General features: G+C 40.0%; 1 protein-coding gene across 1 annotated transcript in view; it reads right to left on the reverse strand.

Annotated features, from left to right (window-relative positions):
• tgfbr1b (transforming growth factor, beta receptor 1 b) overlaps positions 1-21,037 on the reverse strand; it is an 81,054-nt gene that overhangs the window by 33,627 nt on the left and 26,390 nt on the right. The window contains exon 2 of the mRNA XM_083547061.1: positions 875-1,120. Coding sequence (XP_083403187.1) covers positions 875-1,120 — 246 coding nt within the window. The remainder of the gene's footprint in view (positions 1-874; positions 1,121-21,037) is intronic.

Raw genomic sequence — 21,037 nt, forward strand, 5'->3', positions numbered from 1 at the left:
CGTTCGCTTGCTGGACAGGACCGTTTGAATAACAACAAATAATAAATATAGCTGCAAGCAGAGCTCAAGCACTCCTTCCAACTCTTTCTTGCCAAGTTACACAGAACGAAAGAAAAAGCTACAATAAAAATAATACATTCTTGAGTCATACATAGCTAAAAGCTGATTGGCTCAAGGCAGCCGTGTCTTTCGAGCACGTTAGGAACGACTGGAAATCCAGGAATAGTTTAGCGGAAAGATGCAGCACAGCAGAATCGGTGGGAATTTGGGGTCCTAAGTAAATTTGTAGAAGTCCTCACAAACAAATATTTCCAGATTTAACTTACAATGATCTCAAAACAGAGCTCATAGAACTGACCCAGTGAGACCTCAGTGTCAGCAGTGGAAGCTTGTATGTGTTGGGACTTGAACTCAACTTTCCAAGCAAGAGTCCAACATCTCAACCACTGAGCTACAACTTCCCTGATAGAGCAGTCTGTGTAAACCGGCTTAGGCTCTACAGTATAGCGCTCTTTTTAAACAAATTTCAGCATGTTTCCTAAAGTATGGTTAGTATCTGACTTTTGTTGAGTAACTGAAATCCAAAGTTGTGAAAAAAAATGCCAAAAATCATATGAGGGATGTTTTTGCATATCATTCAAATAAGAAACAAAAGGAAATGAGTATGCAGGGTCACTATTAGGTCGACTCAGCCTATATTTCTTGACTGATTACTGGCACTTGACTGATTATCTGTTGTCCCTTTTTCATACCACTTTAGCTGGGACTGGTTTTAGCAACATCAGAATAATATTAAAAAACATTAAGAGCTCGGAACCCTAAAAAAAGACTAAGTGGTGCGCACATGTGTGTGTATGATATTTGTTGTGCGTACGTGGCTCGATAGTGAAGTTGGGGTTCTTGTTGCACCAGTCCGTGTTGCAGCACATGGGGTAGATGCCCGTGTTGTCCCTGCTGGATGGTGCGCAGATGAAAGGTCGGTCACGTGGGATCAGCTCGTTGTCGCCGATGCACCAGCTATCCTTCTTCATCGTGCTGGCTGACCTGGTGATGGCATAGTAGCACAGACCGTCTGTGATGCACGTTGAATTCGGGCAGCGGTGACAGTAGCATTGTAAGGCTGTGAAGGCACAAACGGACAAGTTTAGCTCAATTTAATGTGTACAAAACCTCCTACACAAACACCTTCTCGTCTTATTAGCACCGCTGATCAAATGCCTTCTTGTTTTTGAATTTGAACACAAGCGAAGACAAAAACAGAAAAAGGCAGGCGTGCTTCTGAAATGCCGCATGGCTGCTCATTAAATGAAACCGACGCCCACAAACAAACTGACGTGAATGAGAGTTGATGTTCCTTAACTAAGTGAAAAAAAGTAGAAAGACAGTCCAAAGTTTTACATCCACTTTTTCTAAAAAAATTCAAAACCCTGAGCAGTTCACAGAAGTCACAAGCGTAGTGGCACAAATGATCAAATCAAATCAAATTTTATTTTGGTGCCAAATATGAGTATTCTCTACTACAGATAATCACTCTACTAAAAAAGAAATAGAGCTCTGACCTGAACACCTTTTAAACAGGCCTCCTCACCCTCACCTACATTACAACCTGACTTTACTATCACTCTTCTGACTTAATGAGCACAAATCACCACAAGCATTGAGGTTATTATAATAGAAAATGGGGACTAAATGTGGAATAGGATGTTCGAAAAGCAATCTCAAGGCCAGGTGTCCACAAACGTAGGCATATTTAGTATATCTAAGAGCCTACACAATAAGATTTTTAAGCAGTTAAAACATATGCGAGGGCAGCACGCTTGTGGGCTCGATAATGGATGGTCTCACTCGGTGCCTGAGCCATGTGTCCCCATCAAATCCACAGCAAGGTGACCGTCTGCTTCAGCACTGAGGCTCTCTGACAACGTCACCATCAGGGACGTAGATGAGAAATGAGTGCTAATAAACTACAGGGGAGGACAAAAACAGAATACGACACGGACGAAGAGAGACACGGAAATGGCGAGTTATAGAAATGCTAAAGCTAGACAGGCCAGACGACCTGGAACACGACAAAAAAAAACTATCTGTGCACAATCCTAACCACACGAAGAAAAAAATAACCAGCGTGGTTTTAATAGTCTAGACAGTAAGAGACCTTAAGACTAATATAAGTAAATATCAGCGAGGTTTTATTTCCTCTAAATGAGAAGTCGGGAAGAGAGTTTCTGAAACAACACAAAGGGAAGTGTAGAGTTCTTCAGAACAGGCATTGGGTAAGAGTTCTCTCGTTCGATTATAGACCTGATGTGTTGTCAGAGAAGACGACTGGTCTGAGAGACAGAACAAGTGATAAGCACTTTCCATGGCACAGAAAATTCAGAGCTGCGTCCGCTAAAATGACTCATGCTGGAGGAAGGGAAAAAAGGGAAAAAAATAAAATAAAATCCCAAGGGAGGGTCTCTGTAATGTTCTCTAGAGAGCTGCTGTTTACTCCCTTGATTCAGTATCGCCTCAAGTCATTGAAGCACTGAGGTGGTTTATTTAACTCCCTGAGATGAGAAATGCATGCTACGACTCCGGTAATGAACTCGAGCAGCAAACTGGTTCAAAAAAAGAAGAGGGGGAAAAAACCCAGCAGAAAAGAAATTGTATCCTACTGAAAGTGACATAGCTGAAAACTCAATAAAGCGGCTTGCGATATGTGATTAATGAAGGTTTAGTGAGCGGCGGTGACGCCGAAGTGCTTCGGTGAGGCAGAAGTTCGAGAAAGTCTAGTGAACTAACCATAGCTGAAAAATAATTGCAGTCGCTGGTGGATTTGATTTGCAGGACTGTTGCATCAGACTCTATACTAGTGGAGAGTCCAAGATGAGGCAAGTCCCATACAAGCACAGGTAAACGTCGACAGAAATGCCACCAATGGGATTCACTCTGCTGGTCTATTTATAGCCAGGCCTAATTCGGAGACTAAAAATGAGATCTTCGACGTGTATGAGTAGCAGTCGGGCAGAAATCTATCAGATTTTCACAAAAAACAAAAAGAGGAACATTCAGGTTTTTGTCTGGAATGCTGTAGTACTTTCCTGCCTATAACATACTTTGGGACGATCAACTGTAAGAAATCATAAATCACCAGACTGTTTTTTTCCTGTTCCTGTCCTTCTGTCCTTGTCTAGGCTTTCTTTCTACACACATGTGCAGACATGTACAGGCTTTGATCAAGCTGTTGCATGTAAAACAGCCAAATTATCACAGAAATATAATGTAGAGTTTAATATTCCAGAATTTTACTTCTATTTAAGAAACATAAAACAAAAACTGTATTTCAATCCAGTAAAGTGTACCACAGATGCACCCATACATTATACACACACACACACACACACACACACACACACACACACACACACACACACACACACACACACACAACATGGAGTACATTAAAACAGTGTAACACACCTAGCTGTAGATTATCCTGCTTATAATATAGTCACTTGCCAGCACTGACAGTTACTTTAGTGACTTAATTCCACTTTTTTGACATTGAACACAGAGATAAAGCGGTGCAATGACATTAAGATTTATTTAAAACAATTTCATAAGAGAGACAGACAGAAAGAGACAGAGACAGAGAGAGAGAGAGAGAGAGAGAGAGAGAGAGAGAGAGAGAGAGAGAGAGAGAGATGTGGTACAGTGAAATATCTTTACCGTATCTCCACTTATAATGAAGCTGTTGGTGTTAACTCTGTTACTGTTTATTTTAACCTTATTTTCTCCTGTTTAACACAATTGTGCCTCTGCCCATAATTCAAAATGCTGCATTCAAGATGTAAATTGAAATGACAGGCAAAAATCTTCCTTTTAGCTCAGTATGCTCATTAGGAAATGTTCACAATAGCTGTCTATACATGACTGAGACTGTATGTTACTATGACTACAGATGGTCATAAATAAGTGCATTAACTTAGAAAAGTGATTAAACTTATCAAAATTAATTGTGCATAGGAACTTTACAACCAAGAAGAATTAAGTGTATGTATGTATATATATATATATATATATATATATATATATATATATATATATATATATATATATATATATATATATATATATATATATATGTATGTGTGTGTTTGTGTGTGTGTGTGTGTGTGTGTGTGTGTGTGTGTGTGACAAACTACATAAAACAAAACTTTGTGGAGACACGTTATACAATAGCGTATAAGGATTACAAAATACGATTTTATAAACGGCTGAAACTACAAACAGATGGCACTGAGATATGAAATATGTGGCCACTCTGGAAAACAAGAAAAGCAGATCCTGATAATAAGCTGGTTTATAAGTACCACCTGTAAAACTGACATATACACAAATTAATATGCTAAATAGTACTAACAATGCAGAACATTGAAACTAAGTGAAACGGCATCCGTAAAGGAAAAAGAGCAAAAAATGGGGGTCTTAATAACTATAATGTTATATTATCAGCCAGTCAGTACGCACTGCAGTTGAGTCATAATATACTGTATATATGAACTTTTCCAGCCGTATGTCGTTTTTACCCAAACTTTTACCACAAAAGTGAAGACACACAATTGTATAGGCTGTATAGCTACACAGCTGTATACAGCTGTATAGGCTGTTTTCAAGAGCAGTAGCATTCCGTTTTTGCTTCAATGCCTCTTGAGCACAAAGTCAGCTACGTAAAGATTACAGTGGGTTGGAGTGAAAGATCTTGAGTGGCGTGCTGTAGAGCTCTGACCTGAACCCTGCTGAAGACCTTTGGGGAATTGAATTAGAAATAGGATACTGGCTGCACCCCAGGCCTCCTCAGCCTAACATCGGACCCTGATGTTACTCACACCCTTGTGGCTGAATGAACACAAATCTCCACAAGCTCACTTTAGTGGAACATCCTCCCGGAAGAGTGGACGTTTTTATAACTTCAAATGAGGAATAAATAATATAATATAATCAATAATCACATGTCCAGGTGTCCATGTGTTTTTGTTCATACAGTGTGACATGTGCATTGTGGTGTAGAGGAAGCTGAGTAAGCACTTCGTATCATGACCAGAATACCTCATATAATAAAATTAAATGAATACTTATGATTGGGGGTAGACAGACTGATAGCAGTACAATACACCTTTTTTTCCTGTTTCACTTAATCCTTGTGTTGTTCCAAGAAATCTTAATTATAAAAAAAGAAATATTTCCCTTGAAGAATTTTTGCTTTAAAAGAACGTCACACATTAAGCAATCATCGGTACTAATGTACTCTGAAGACACCCTTCCTGCTCGTCCTATTCATGAGTCACTTTTTAATTTTAGTGTGATGATGAAGACTATTATGTGGAGAATGAGCTGGCAGAACCCTGAGTGAGCACAATATAGTATATGGCCAAAAGTCCATCCTTCTGAGAAGGCTTTCTGGTAAATTTTTGGAGCGTGGCTCTGGGGATTGGTGTTCATTCCACTACAGGAGCATTAGAGAGACCAGACCCTGATATTGGGTGTGGAGGTATGGGGTTTATACGATGATACGGTTTACATGTACATCTATGGCAACTGGCAGACGCCCTTATCCAGAGCAACATACCATTATCTTAGCAGTTAAGGGTTATAGGGACTTGCTTAAAAGCCCAACACTAAACACTTGGTCGGAAGCCCTACATCTTAACTATTGAGATATCACCAGTTTATCCCAAACATGTTCAGTGGGGTTTCTGTGGTGTTCAGGAGGTCATGGCTCTCATGTAGAACACTTGAACTCTTCCACTCCAATCTTCACAAACCTCATCTTCATGAGGCTTGGATTGTCTACAGAGGCATTGCAATGCTGGAAAAAGTTCCAGTGATGGGAGAATTATAATGCTACAGAAACTCCAGACCCTTGAGTGCTTTTAACATCGTGGTAACACATTGGACCCACAAATGGTCAGGCATCCACATACTTTTGGCAACACTGTGTGATTCAGTGGTGAAAAGTGATCTCCGACTGTAGATGTTTTGTTGTCTCATATAATATTACTCATCTCAAAAACTCTATTCTAATCGTTATTGCACACAAAAAAAACTTAGAAGCAATTAAGCCCTAAAAAATGACCCATAAATATTAAAAATCTACACAGAAAAGGCAGTGAGCAGCAATTTCACTCCAGACTTGTAAACTGACAGGATACAGTCCGACATTCAGCGCATGGAGAGAAAATCCTGCATGGCCGAGTGAGCTTTACACACCAAGGGATCGGTGCCTGACTTCTCACTGCTCCCACAACGCCCTGTCCTTTCATTCCCCCTTCTTTCCTCTGCTCATCCTCTCCTAATCCTCTTGCATTTCTTGCACTTTCTGTCTTATTTACATGCTGTTGCTCATTCAACATCAACATTCAACCTCTGTTCTTTTTTTCCCCCTTACATGAGTCATTCTGCTTGAGTAGGAAATATACTCTCATGCTTAAAGATCTGTGTGTGTGTGTGTGTGTGTGTGTGTGTGTGTGTGTGTGTGTGTATCACACTTCCTCTTATGAGTAGGTTCTAACAAAACAACTAATATCCAAAACAAGCTCTACTACCTCCAGCTCCACCTCCTGCCTTTTAGTCAACTGATATCATCAATATTTCCGTTTTACTGGTGAAATCCTTAATTCTCAATGTCTATCTTCTATCTTCCTCTTGCAGTTCGACTTTTCTCAAGTTCCTTTCCTGTATTTTGCTTCGATGTAAAGTCTAATGTTTGCGCTCATTCAGCCACAAGAGCCTTACTAAAGTCATGTACTGATGTAGAAGGCCTGGGGCGCAGTCAGCTTTTCAATTCATCCCAAAGGTCTTCAATAAGGTTGAGGTCAAAACGGTCAAGATCTTCCACTCCACCCTATGTAATGCATATCTTCATGGACATGGCTTTGTGAACCAAGGCACTGTCATTAGGAACAGTTTTTGGTCTCCTAGTACAATTGAAGGAAAGATTTGATGCTAGCACATCCAAAGACATGCTATACAACTGTTTGCCTCCAACTTTGTGGTAACCGAATAAGAAAGAACCACATAAGGATGGAATATAGTCAGGCGTCATCTGACATTGGGGAAAAAAATAAAGCCGACCGACACTCAAAAACCACTTGACCTTCCCCAATGGCGGGCCATCAGCTTGGTGTGTTGCGGGCTTAAAGTTCTTCTCATTCGTTCTTAATCTAACCTTATATACTTCATTGATTAAATATGATGCTACATTTGAAGAAAGAATAAGAATACGTTTTTGGCACTGTATTGTTTGTGAGTCTTCAACCAAGTGCACCGAAGGGAGAGATTTTTGTCAGCAATTTTCTGCATCATCTCTTATTTATTAACCGTTGAGTTGCAAATATCGGCATCGGCCAGAAAAAAGCCCGGTTTACCTCTAATATGAACCGTAGAATGTGTATACCGTGACAAATTACAACGTTAGAATAATGTCTCAGTGGATCATTTCTGAGACACATTTGTATTAATTTTTATCATATAGCAGCTGATTTCACAATACACTTTGGATTGAATCTTTAACATGTGAAAAAACATTCAATAATTTTATTTCCTGTCGCTTCCCTACAGTTTTGCTGACAGCAGACATATATCCTATATAGCCTAAAGCCTATAAAGCATATATTCTATATAGCAGGGGTCACCAACCATTTTGAAACTGAGAGCTACTTCTTGTGTACCGTTTAATGTGAAGGGCTACCAGTTTGATACACACAGTTTTCAGTTTGATCTGAAATAACAAATTTTCTCAATTTACTTTTTATTATATGGTATTATTAATAATTAATGATATTCATTTATGTGAAGACACTGATCATGTTAATAATTTCTTAGAATAATTATCAACAATGATTTAACAAAGTAGGAAACAGCTATTTTTAGAAACCACGTTGGTGACCCCTGCTATATAACCTATAAAGCATATATCCTATATAACCTACAGCGAAAAAGCATATATCCTATATAACCTATAAAGCATATATCCTATATAACCTATAAAGCATATATCCTATATAACCTATAAAGCATATATCCTATATAACCTATAAAGCATATATCCTATATAACCTATAAAGCATATATCCTATATAACCTATAAAGCATATATCCTATATAGCCTATAAAGCATATAGCCTATATAGCCTATAAAGCATATAGCCTATATAGCCTATAAAGCATATAGCCTATAGCCTATAAAGCATATATCCTATATAGCCTATAAAGCATATAGCCTATATAACCTACAGCCTATAAAGCATATATCCTATATAACCTACAAAGCATATAGCCTATAGCCTATAAAGCATATATCCTATATAACCTACAAAGCATATATCCTATATAGCCTACAGCCTATAAAGCATATATCCTATATAGCCTATAAAGCATATAGCCTATAGCCTATAAAGCATATATCCTATATAGCCTATAAAGCATATAGCCTATAGCCTATAAAGCATATATCCTATATAGCCTATAGCCTATAAAGCATATATCCTATATAACCTACAAAGCATATATCCTATATAGCCTACAGCCTATAAAGCATATATCCTATATAGCCTATAAAGCATATAGCCTATAGCCTATAAAGCATATATCCTATATAGCCTATAAAGCATATAGCCTATATAGCCTATAGCCTATAAAGCATATATCCTATATAGCCTATAAAGCATATAGCCTATAGCCTATAAAGCATATATCCTATATAGCCTATAAAGCATTTAGCCTATAGCCTATAAAGCATATATCCTATATAACCTACAAAGCATATATCCTATATAGCCTACAGCCTATAAAGCATATATCCTATATAGCCTATAAAGCATATAGCCTATAGCCTATAAAGCATATATCCTATATAGCCTATAAAGCATATATCCTATATAGCCTATAAAGCATATAGCCTATAGCCTATAAAGCATATATCCTATATAGCCTATAGCCTATAAAGCATATATCCTATATAACCTACAAAGCATATATCCTATATAGCCTACAGCCTATAAAGCATATATCCTATATAGCCTATAAAGCATATAGCCTATAGCCTATAAAGCATATATCCTATATAGCCTATAGCCTATAAAGCATATATCCTATATAACCTACAGCCTATAAAGTATATATCCTATATAGCCTATAGCCAATAAAGCATATACAGCTTTATAGGCTTACAGCCTATATCACTTTTTTCCCCACAACATCCATAATTCTCAATTTTTCTGGTATGAGAGTGTTCCAATACTGATTCCATTTTAATTTTAATAGGCGCAGGATGCAGTCTAATGAGAAGATGGGAAGCTGTACACACAAAATGGTTAAAATGTCAGTAATCGTTCGCGCTTTCAGTTTCACCACTACGTCGGCAGGAACACGCACCAACAAAATAAACTTCAAAATAAACACCAGCAGCCTTGAAAACCTCATACCGTGCACTGTGTTCCAGACTGAGAGCTGAACATGCGTCCTCAGCTTTTCCTTTACAACTGAATCTACAACATCAGTGTTGTCCACAAGGACAGTTGAACACAATGACTATTCTTTCACACACCCAAAAAGCACACTGTATGAACAAAAGTATTGGGACATCTGACTTTCCCTGCCTTTTGTGGTTCTTCCATAAACTTTTATCACAAGGCAAGAGGTGCACAATTGTACAGGATGTCTTTGCGCTGTAATAAAACTTTACGTTCACTTCAACTTGGAAACCTGTTCCAGCATGGCAATGCCCCTGTGCACAAAGTGAGCTCCATAAAGATCTGGTTGATGGTACATGCTTTGGAGAGAAAGCTCTTGATTAGCCTGCTATAGATCTCTGATCTCATCCCTACTAAACACCTTTGGGATGAAGTGAATGCTGACTGCACCCCAGGCCTCCTCACCAACATCAGTACCTGCCTTTCGTAATACCATTGTGGCTGATGAACACAAATATCCATTAACACACTCCAAAATCTAGTGGAACATCTTCCCAGAAAAGTGGAGGGAATTATAAGAGTAATATTTGGGACCAAATATGGAATGCGATACTCAATAAGCCCATACCAAACTTTTGACAATACAGTGTACGTCCGATTTTCCACATAATGCGTAACATGTCGGTTCTCTTCGCCGTTCTAAGACCTCTATCGCTCATTTGACAGAAATGAAAAGAAAGACCATTTGTTTTTCATTTATTGAATTGACACCAATGAAAGGAAATTGAGAAGAAATGATTAAGCATGCAAAAAAAAGCACAGTTTTAAGCAACTCCAGCCAAGATTTCGATCTTTTAAAATTCATGGCGGTTAATAAATGCTAAAAGTGTACAGAGAAATAAATAAATAAATAAATAAGATGCCATAATAAGGAGTAACACTACGGGGAAATAAATGATTAAAAAGCACGTCGCTGCTAGTCGTTTATTAACGTGCCAGAGAAAATGGAGAGAGTTGAGAGGGGGTTGATATCGGGATGGAGTGTCCCGAGTCGTAAATCGACTAAAGCAGAATAAAACAAAAAAGAATCGACTCCTGAGTCACGAGCACGGCTACGAGGAGAAGGATTGCAGAAATTCCATCGTGCGGAGAGTAAATAAGATGATTTACATCGACACAGGAGAAGAGAATGATGCTGTGGAGCAGGAACCCCACAGCGTTTCCTCGCTCAGAGCTGTCGCTAGGCAACGTGTGACCATGTGTATGCATCGGCGATGGTATGGAGTTCATCCAGGCCGCCACTGAGACCGACACGGCGAGCACAAGCCCAGTGTATACGCGTGTCAAGGCGTATACAAGCTCATGGAACAATTTCCTCTCTCAATAAGAACGACGTAGGCTTCAGGTTCTCTCATGACTTTTCCAATTCATTTAGCCAAAACTTTTTTCCCTTTTTTTTTTCTTTTGAAAGTAAGAGCTACAGAAGCATGCTCTTCATATACATTCAGAACTCGATCTACAGATAAACGTGGCTGTGGTCGAGGACACTTCACTGTCTGGATTGAGAAAGAAACATTTTTTTTTCTTAAGGGTAACTAAGCAGCTTTCACACTCTTCTTTTTTTCCCCACTCGACTCCCAGCATGCATTTCAGAACCCTGTGGGAAGTGTTGAGCGCTGGATAAAAAGTGCTGATGGCTTTGTTTTGGTCACAGTGGAGAGCTAAAGTAAAAAAAAATAAAAAATAAGAAAAAAAAAAAATTTTAAATCTTTCTTTCCAGGAAAAGTGATGTCATTCATATTTAATAATTCGAGGAAAAATCTGACGAATAGAACGGGGTGCACAGTTCAGGCGTCTTCGTATAATGTAACGCTAGATGCATCTTCTGGCAATAAGCGCAGACTATCAGAAGGTGCTTCCTGGTATTTCATGCTGGAAGGATTTTCTGACAAGGTCACGAGTTATAAAGGAGATAAATGAATGTGGTGCAGAGATGGGAAGAGATTTCACAGCGTCCTACAGCAGGGAAGTTGAGATGAGAGAGTTGATGAGATGGGACATACCGTGTACAGTATACAAACGGCTGTTTTTCTTTATATTATTATTATTCGAACGATTAATGAATCAAGACTAGTCACGGTTTGACCATGCTAAAGCCGCTCATGCCTCTACAAAGTGGCGCCAAAACGTTTCGAGTCATCGTGCATCGGGAGCTGCGCACCTGGTGCTATTCTGACCGAGTGCGTAACCACGTCTGCGATTTAATCATGGAACGCAAGTTAAAGCAGGGACAATGCGCCCTGTCACTGAGCTCTCCTCAAGATGAAGATTCAGCTCAATTGTCGCCGTTTCGACACGCTTCGAAAAGAACACTTCAGGGACACGTTCCAAAATAGGCAGGAACGCCGGGAGTGCTGCCTCTTTTGGAACGTGTCCCGGAAGTGTTCTTTTCGAAGCGTGTCGAAACGTTACGCACTCGGTCAGAATAGCACAGAATAGTCAGAATAGGTGCGCAGCTCCCGATGCACGATGCGTTTCGGCACACTGACTTATGAAGGTCGGTGCTTTCTGTGACTGTGCGTGCTCCGTTGTGCTGCCATCTGCTGGCGTGTTGCTGTAGGGGGGTTATTTTAAAGCTACATGAAGATACAAAAAGTCTCAAAACTTTCTAAAACCACCTCGTATGTTCTCTCTAGAAAAGTTCCAAATTGAATGTGGTGCTACAGGATTTTACAGAGGATCCAACTTTCTCAACATGATTCTGTTGTGTGCTCTGAACACCTAAAGAAAAAAGCATCTGATTAACTTTTTTTTTACAGAAATATGAATCCTACAAGGTGATGAATGCATGTTGTTTGCATCCTTTTAAAAAAAGAAACTGTATGTAAGAAAGGCTGTCCTTAAGAAATTAGAATCAGGCAGAAGAATATTTAACAAGGGAAGAACCAAAAGACAAAATGGATAAGAAGAATGATAGAATTGCTGACGGTACTCGTAACACCTCGGTGTGAAAGAGAGGCGAACAGAATTTCACTATTTAAGAACAGAACACATCAAGGTAAAACATTTCTGAAGTGCCATTCTTTTTTAAATATCTTTTGAAAATGTCTCAATAGAGCAATGAATGTGAGTTTTGCTCGAGTTATTTTATTTTTTATTTTAATTTTTTTGTATTAAATGTCCTCTTCCTGCTCCTATTCTGAGCCTTCACACCGCCGCGCTTTCTTAAATGTAAGTCGTGTTTCGACGCCATTCAATCCAGTATTAATGCTGCAAGAGGCAAAGTTTCATGGTCACGCAGCACATCGGCTCGGCTGTAATTTAGACGAGAGGAATTCTGGCCGGGTTTCAGTTTTTTTAGGTGAACAAGGCTGCACTTACGCTCCTGTTCCCACTGCGCATTATTACTTAAGTAATAATGGCCCATGGCCTGGTTACTGAGCAGCGAGCGTGTATGATCACCGAAATATTTAGAATGTCGAGATGTGCAAAAAAAAAAAAAAAAAAAAGAAAGAAATAAAGGAACAGGAAAGAACTTTTCTCTTTCTTTGGTCTTTTGTATAAAGAACTTTAGTACAAGTGCACGGTGAAAAAAACAGCACACAATTTATTCTCAAGGCTTCCCAACACAACAATCAGCTTGGGGGTCGTGTTCTTCACAGCATCTGATGTTTCCTCTTCTTCTTCTTTCGGCTTCTCCCATTAGGGGTCGTCACAGCGGGTCATCCGTCTCCATTACCACGAAAACCTCAACATCTTCAGCTCTGCTACCTCCAGCTCCACCTCCTGTCTTTTACTCAATGCCACTGTCTCTAAACCATACAACATCGCAGGTCTCACCACAGTCCTATAAATTTTCCCTTTCACTTTTGCAGATACTCTTCTATCACAAATCACTCCTGCTATCACTCTTCTCCACCCACTCCACCCTGCCTCAACTCTTTTCTTCACTTCTCTAACACACTCTCCATTACTTTGCCCAGGTATCTAAACTCCACCACTCCAATGTATCAAACCGCACCACTCCACTGCCCTCCCTTTCATTCACACACATGTACTCTGTCTTACTCCTACTGACTTTCATTCCCCTTCTCTCCAGCACATACCTCCACCTCTGCAGGCTCTCCTCAACCTGCTCCCTACTCTCACCACAAATCACAATATCATCTGCAAACATCATAGTCCATGGAGACTCTTGTCTGACCTCGTCCGTCAACCTGTCCATCACCACTGCAAACAAAAAGGGCTCAGAGCCGATCCTTGATGCAGTCCAACCTTCTACTCAAACCAGTTTGTCGTTCCTACTGCACACTTCACTGCTGTCACACTGTCCTTAAACATGTCCTGCACCAACCTCACATACTTCTCTGACAACCTGACTTCCTCATACACTACCACAACTCCTCTCTTGGCACTCTGTCGTACGCTTTCTCTAAATCCACAAACACACAGTGCAACTCCTTCTGACCTTCTCTATACTTCTCCATCAACATTCTCAAAGCAAATAATGCATCTGTGGTGCTCTTCCTCGGCATGAAACCATACTGTTGCTCACAGATGGTCACCTCTTCTCTCAGCCTGGCTTCCACTACTCTTTTCCATAACTTCATGGTGTGACTGATCAACTTAATTCCTCTGTAGTTACTGCAGGTCTGCACATTTCCCTTGTTCTTACAGATCAGTACCAGAACATTCCTTCTCCATTCTTCCCAGAATGAGAGGTATCCTCTTACCTTCCAAAATCTTCTTGAACAATCTTGTTAAAAACCCCACTGCCATCTCTCCTAAACATCTCCATGCCTTTACCGGTACGTCATCTGGTCCAACCGACTTTCCACTCTTCATCCTCTTAATCGCTGCTGTCACTTCCTCCTTACTAATCCTATCTACTTCCTGCTTCACCATCTCCACACTATCCAACCTTCTCTCTCTCTCATTTTTCTCGTTCATCAGCTACTCAAAATACTCCCTCCATCTTCTCAACACACTCTCCTCACTAGTCAACACATTTCCATCTCTATCCTTTATTGCTCTAACTTGCAGCACATCCTTCCCAGCTCGGTCCCTCTGCCTGGCCAATCGCTACAAATACTTTTCTCCCTCCTTAGTGTCCAACTTCTCATACAGCTCCTCTTTTGTCTTTTCCTTGGCTTTCGCCACATCCCTCTTCACCTGCTGCCGCATGTTCTTGTACTCCTGCCTACTTTTCTCATCACTCTGTCTATCCCAATTCTGTTTTGCCAACCTCTTTCTTCTTTTGCTTTCCTGTACTTCCCCCACATATCTTTGTCTTACTTTCTATTTCCAGATGTCACACCAAATACTTTTCTAGCTGTCTTTCTTATTACTTCTGCAGTAGCTGCCCAATCATCCAGCACCTCTTCACCACCACCGAGCCCCTGTCTGACCTCTTTACTTAATTTTACACTACAGTCTTCCTCCTTCAGTTTCCACCATCTTATTCTTCTTTCAGTCCTCACACTCCTCCTCTTCTTCTTCACCTCCAAAACCATCCTACAGACTACCATCCGATGCTGTCTAGCTACACTGTCCCCTGCCATCACCTTACAGTCTCCAATCTCCTTCAGGTTGCATCTCCTACATAGAACATAGTCCACCTGTGTGCACCTTCTTAATTAATAAGATTTTGTACCCGTGCCTACCTATATCCTAAACTACAACTGGTACAACTAGAAGACTCACTAACAATACAGTTCCTAAATGTTACTCTCATTCTCTTCAAAAGCAGCATCATATAAAACCAATAAAATATATAATGCTAGATTAGGAACGAATGATAAGAACCGGTAAACAACAAGATGATGGGCGGCTCTGGTCGGACGACATCAGCTGTTTCTCAGCTGATTCTTTGTGTCGAATCAGCAGCAGAGCTCATTGGCGAGAAAGAGAATGAGCTAATCAGCTAATTAGCTCAGCGAATCCGTTAGTAATGTTCCCAGCAGGTGGAAACACTCCTTGCTTTAGATATTTAAAGTTTTATCTCTTATAGCTCCGGTTTCCCTGCTTGGGTGCTGAATACAAACTACTGCCACCTGCTGGTATGCGAAAGTTGTGTTCTGTTACGCGAGCGCAGAATGTACACGCACGGTTAGGCCTAATAATGCGGCCTAATTTGCAGCATTCGATGCTGATCAATAAAAAATACCAAACAGCGGCCTGATTAATTGGTCAGCCGATCGATCACTCGAACCTCTAATTGTAATAAAAGAAAATGTGGAATGGGATGTTCAAAAAGCACAAGTGAATCTTGCGACCAATTACAAGTGAAATGCTCAGGTGTCCACAAACTCTTGTCTATATAATGTTTGATTTGAACAGCCGATCTGAATAAAGTTACCACAGTGCTTAAATATCTGCCTCTAGTTTATTTGTAGTATTTAGTACAAACTATTATAGGTTATTATAACAGCTAATGAGGACATGCCAAGCACATGCACACGTATATACTGTATATACACCGAACAGGCATAACAATCTGACCACCAGTCCTGATCCATCGAGCATCAACATCATTAACCAGACATCACATTTTCGTTCAAGTCAACTCAAATCCTTACGCTTGCCTATTTTTCCTGCTTTTAACACGTCAACTTTGAGAACAATATATTCACTCAATAACAGGTGCCACAGATGTTATACAATAACAGGTAACAGATGTTTACAGTCCACAAATATATACAGATTTAAACAAAAGCTGTTTTTAATAACTGCAGCTCTCAAACTTCATCTTCATTGGTGTTGACCACAACCTAGTGGTTGAAATCAGACCCTTCGCTTATTTCAGAACCCGAGAGCCCAAAATCTTTGCATTATTACAGCGTAATTGAATGAACAGCAGTTAGGAGATGGCGATAAAATGAAAATGTCTTTAGTAAAATAAAAAAAACGGAGACGCAATTTGGATCCATTAATGTCACGCGTTATTCAAACATTAAGAAATGAATGCAAAGTCGTGCACTGAGTGGCTTTATTTCCAAAAGTACACCGGGCTCGCTCACCACTTCACCAGAGTCCGAGACGACGTCTACGCTAATCCGTCTGCAAACGGCGTTTTCGTCTAAAAGAATCCTTGTACTGCGCATGCGCAAAAAAAGCCAGCCGCTTTGATCTGCGTCGTTTCTGCCTGGAGTTTATTTACTTTCCGTCTCTTTGGAATGTGGCGGCAATGATTAAAAACGTGTCATAATTTTTTTCTTTTTGAAAGCCTCCGTTTTCACAGTTCACACTCCGATGCGGAAACGACGTTTTCGTTGACTGGAAAATGCGTCTCCGTGTAGACAGAGGGCCACAACTAAGAGAAAAATATGCGTTGTCAAACAAAAACGTATCAGTGCGGGCATGACCTCAGATAAAAATCAGACCTGAAAAGCCGATCTTTCTGCCTCTTTCCTGTTTCAGCACGCCCGCTTGGGCCGTGTCTTTGGACCATCAACTGCAGCAGAGACAGACATGAGATGTGTGTAAATACTGAGTCACTGTTTGGCTAGACCCTATGTGTGTGTGTGTGTGTGTGTGTGTGTGTGTGTGTGTGTGTGTGTGTGTGTGTGTGTGTTGTAGACATGGAAGAGTAGTTGTGACTTCCGCACACAGAACTGTGCCCCAAAGCCAGAACTATTTTGGGATGCATGTCCTTAAGGAAAACTTGCATGATTAAAAGGTCACCATTTAACACATCTGGGAGCTCCGGGCTGAACGAGAGACTGAAATCACTCGCTTTATGATTGTGCATCCTAAAGAGAACCTAATGAGACAAACGCAAAGCCGCCTGACAAATGGCTTCCAGTTTGGAACAACTGATATTCGATATACACCAGAGGTCTGCTAGTCAGGCTCATTTTTCACAAACAGCTTCGGGTTCGGATCAGGCTCGGAAATGAAACAAAAGATATATTTTTGAATGTGCTCTCGCACCCACACTTTCTCGGCCCCCCAAAAATGCTGAAACCGTCGACGCTCTGTGCTGTTTATTCACGGCTCGTCCTGATCAGGGGTACGTCTGTGTGAATAGTTGTGCACTTTCTGTAAACTCTGGTAGGAAGAAGTTCGGGTTCTAGGAGAAATTACTGATAATTACTCATAGCTGATAATTGTGTTTTTGTTCTCTTCTGCTCTTGTGCGCTGAGGGGGCCGATGTGCTGCCATCAACCTGGGTTTATTTAGTGTTGCATGCAGTCCTAAAATACTGTTTACTGCAAAATATATTATTGTGAATAAAAAAAAGAAAAGAAAAGAAAAGAAAAAGATTTAGGGTTCTGGATTTCAAAACTGAACAATACCAGCCGGGTCTGTGAGGAAACACTCTTGGGTACGGTCCAGGGGTCTATTCTTCATACATGAATTGCTGGATTCGCTGAAGTTTATTGTTGAAATGAGCTGGGAATGTTTGGCTCGTTCGAAGTTGATTCTGGACTCTGTCAGTACGCACCTGGTCGAGAGCAGACTTATGTCACACAAACAGGATAAGATTATGCTGTTATAAGCGGAAGTGATACAGAAAGTGTGTCGCAGTCATGAATAAAGCGCAAGAATGGAGTGTTTTTTAAAAGATGGTGTATCTTGTAATTCGTTTGTTAGACACTCGTTAAAAGTACAGCATGAGCGGTAAAAAAACCCCGCCATTTTGTAAAATGTTCTTGTACTGATTTCTATAAAGCTGCTTGGGGACAATGTTCGTTGTTAAAAGTGCTATACAAATAAAACTGAATTAAAGTAAAATCAACAACTTCTGACCAATCAGACTTGAGGATTTGGATGAAGAAGAACCTTTGTGAGAAACTGGAAGAAGAAAACTTCTCCTCCTCTGGGTGGCAACAAATGTCCATTCATTATAGTTTGATTTATTCAATTACATTTACATTTTAATTTGATCACACAGTATCACAGTATCAAAGCAGCTCCACAGAGATAAAGCAGTTATATAAGAATGCATCATTTGTTCCTTATGATTGTAAGTTTGTCCCTAATGCGTGAACCAGTGAAGACTTTGGCAAGAAAAGACTCCCTGAGATGGTATGAGGAAGAAACCTTGAGAGGAACCAGACTCAAAAGAGAAACCCGTCTTCATCTGGGTGGTCCCGAATGTCCATTCAGTACAGTTCATCGCTGTTAAGGTGTTCAGTTATTAAATGCGCCCTAAGGTCCAATGTGGTAGACTGTTGAAATTAATTACAGTCCAAATCCATCCTCATAGTTATTGAGTTACTCAGCAACGTAAAGTATCTTCAGGCTGTTCATGTGGAACCGGCCACCGAATGGTCTCCAATTAAAGAGAACTTCATCCAGAGAAAATCTGTTTCTATAGCAGCAGCTCTGATGGTAGAAGCCATCTTTAAATTAATAAAACATATCTGTATGATATGTACAGCGTGAATTTGCTGAAGCTTTCTCAGAATTGTAGCGGTCTGCTGCATTGTAAATGTCTTTGTGACAGAGGAAATCTGAGATAACAGAAACGGTCTTGTTATCCGCACCTGCAACATTAAAGCAACTGAACAAATGAAAATGTAAAAAAAAAAAACTTCCCGTTTCGCTTTTATTCCTTCTGTATTATCCAGTCCTCATGCGCAGCAAGATGAAGGTCCGCTAAATGCTTCTGCTCATCCACTCATAACCAAAAAAACCTTATAAAACTTTACTTCGTTCCTTAGTGTGCTCTAATGAATCTTTTTAGCCCGATGCATTGCTTTATTAAAACTCCTTTCATCTGAGCCAAAAAAAAAAACCAGGACTTCAAAGACCTCATCCAGGCACTCGAGCCAGTAAATGCAGTTGTCGTCTATAGCTTGTTTTTAGCCGGTCTGTAAGACCTGTTCTGTTGCAGGGCACGAGAGGAAATGGCATTACTGGGGAAAGCTTTAATTGCTTTGACAACAGATGAATGGGCGTCGAACGAAAGCCGCGCTACAATAATTGTAGACCGATGTGTGATGAGGAAACGGCGAGGTGCGGACAAGGCCGCTGGACAAAGCGCAGGAGCCCAAGTGAAAGTCAGGAGCTCGAATTACACAACCGTCTATCTCGTCTTGGTGTGGTGAATTCTTTTTCTCGGGATTAATATGACGAGGCTGTTCCCCCACACGCAGATCCAGCACGGGTTCATCTTTTACACTATTATTGAATTTATAATTGATAATATCATTTATAATTGAATTTAATTTAGGTAAAAAAAAAAAGAGAATGCAAAACATTTGCATTTTTGCTCAATTATTTCTAGTAAATAGTACACATTTTTTTGGTTTCTCACATATTACATCTAAAATAAGGTTGAAAGTTTGTATTATTATAACCCTATGTAATCTTAAGTTATTTATATTCCTCTAGAAATAAAATGTTACAACACAAATAATTCAATTTAATTAATTTTTATTTGTATAGCACTTTGTACAATGAACATTGTCTCAAAGCAGCTTTACACAGATAATGTGGTGATAAAAATGAATATGTTCTTTATAACTAAGTTTGTCCCTGATGAGCGAGCCGGTGGCGACTGTGGCAAGGAAAAACTCCCCAAGATGGCATAAGGAAGAAACCTTGAGAGGAACCAGACTCAAGAAGGAACCCATCCTCATCTGGGTTGCACCAAATGTCCATTTATTGCAGATATACGATGTTGCGGTAACAGTGATAATGATCAGAAGTGAAAAGTAGTCCTGAGTCAATGTAGCAGACTGTTGACATTAACTACAGTCCAAATATTAAGTGATTGCCTTTTAGTAAATTGTGTGTGTGTGTGTGTGTGTGTGTGTGTGTGTGTGTGTGTGTGTGTGTGTGTGTGTGTGTGTGTGTGTGCGTGTGCGTATGAGTGAGCGCGTGACAATAACTGACTGTGATTTGTATAGTTGCCTTTGATGATTGTATTTGGTGTTTGGGCCACAGTGATATGCCTCGGGCACCTTAAAATACAGAAGAGAAACAAAGCAGTGACATTTGCGTATGCGTGTGTGTGCGTGTTTATGATCTACTTCAAGAAGCGTATGAAAATCAGAACTAAGCCTAGTTATAGCAGGTGTGAATAGAACTACATCAGAACACACACACACACACACACACACACACACACACACACACACACACACATACACATACCTTAATGTATATGACCTTCTACAGAGGCATACTTTACATACCATACATACTTTAAAGGTTTCCAAATATAGGGGGAAATAAATGTGTTTTATATTCTATACACACACTATATCTATACTATAACAGTTCATCCCTAAACTGAAAGCACACAATTGTAAAGGATGTCTTTGGATGCAGCAGAATTCAATTCAAGCTCTCGAGTGACCTGCTATAGAGCTCCGACCTCAACCTTATGGAACACCTTTGGGATGAATTTGAATGCTGACTGAACCCCAGGCCTCCTCGCCCTCACCTACATCAATACCTGAATTTACTCACACCCTTGTGGCTGAATGAGCACAAATCTCCACTCCCAAAATCGAGTGTAACATCTCCCCTAACAAGTGGAGGAAAGGTCCAGAAAATGGGGACTCAATGTGAATAGGATGTTCAAAATATCACACAAATCTAACATAAAGCACTAAATCTTATGCTCA

The sequence above is a fragment of the Silurus aristotelis genome (assembly GCF_946808225.1).
Source record: "Silurus aristotelis genome assembly, chromosome: 1".
NCBI lineage: Eukaryota > Metazoa > Chordata > Actinopteri > Siluriformes > Siluridae > Silurus > Silurus aristotelis.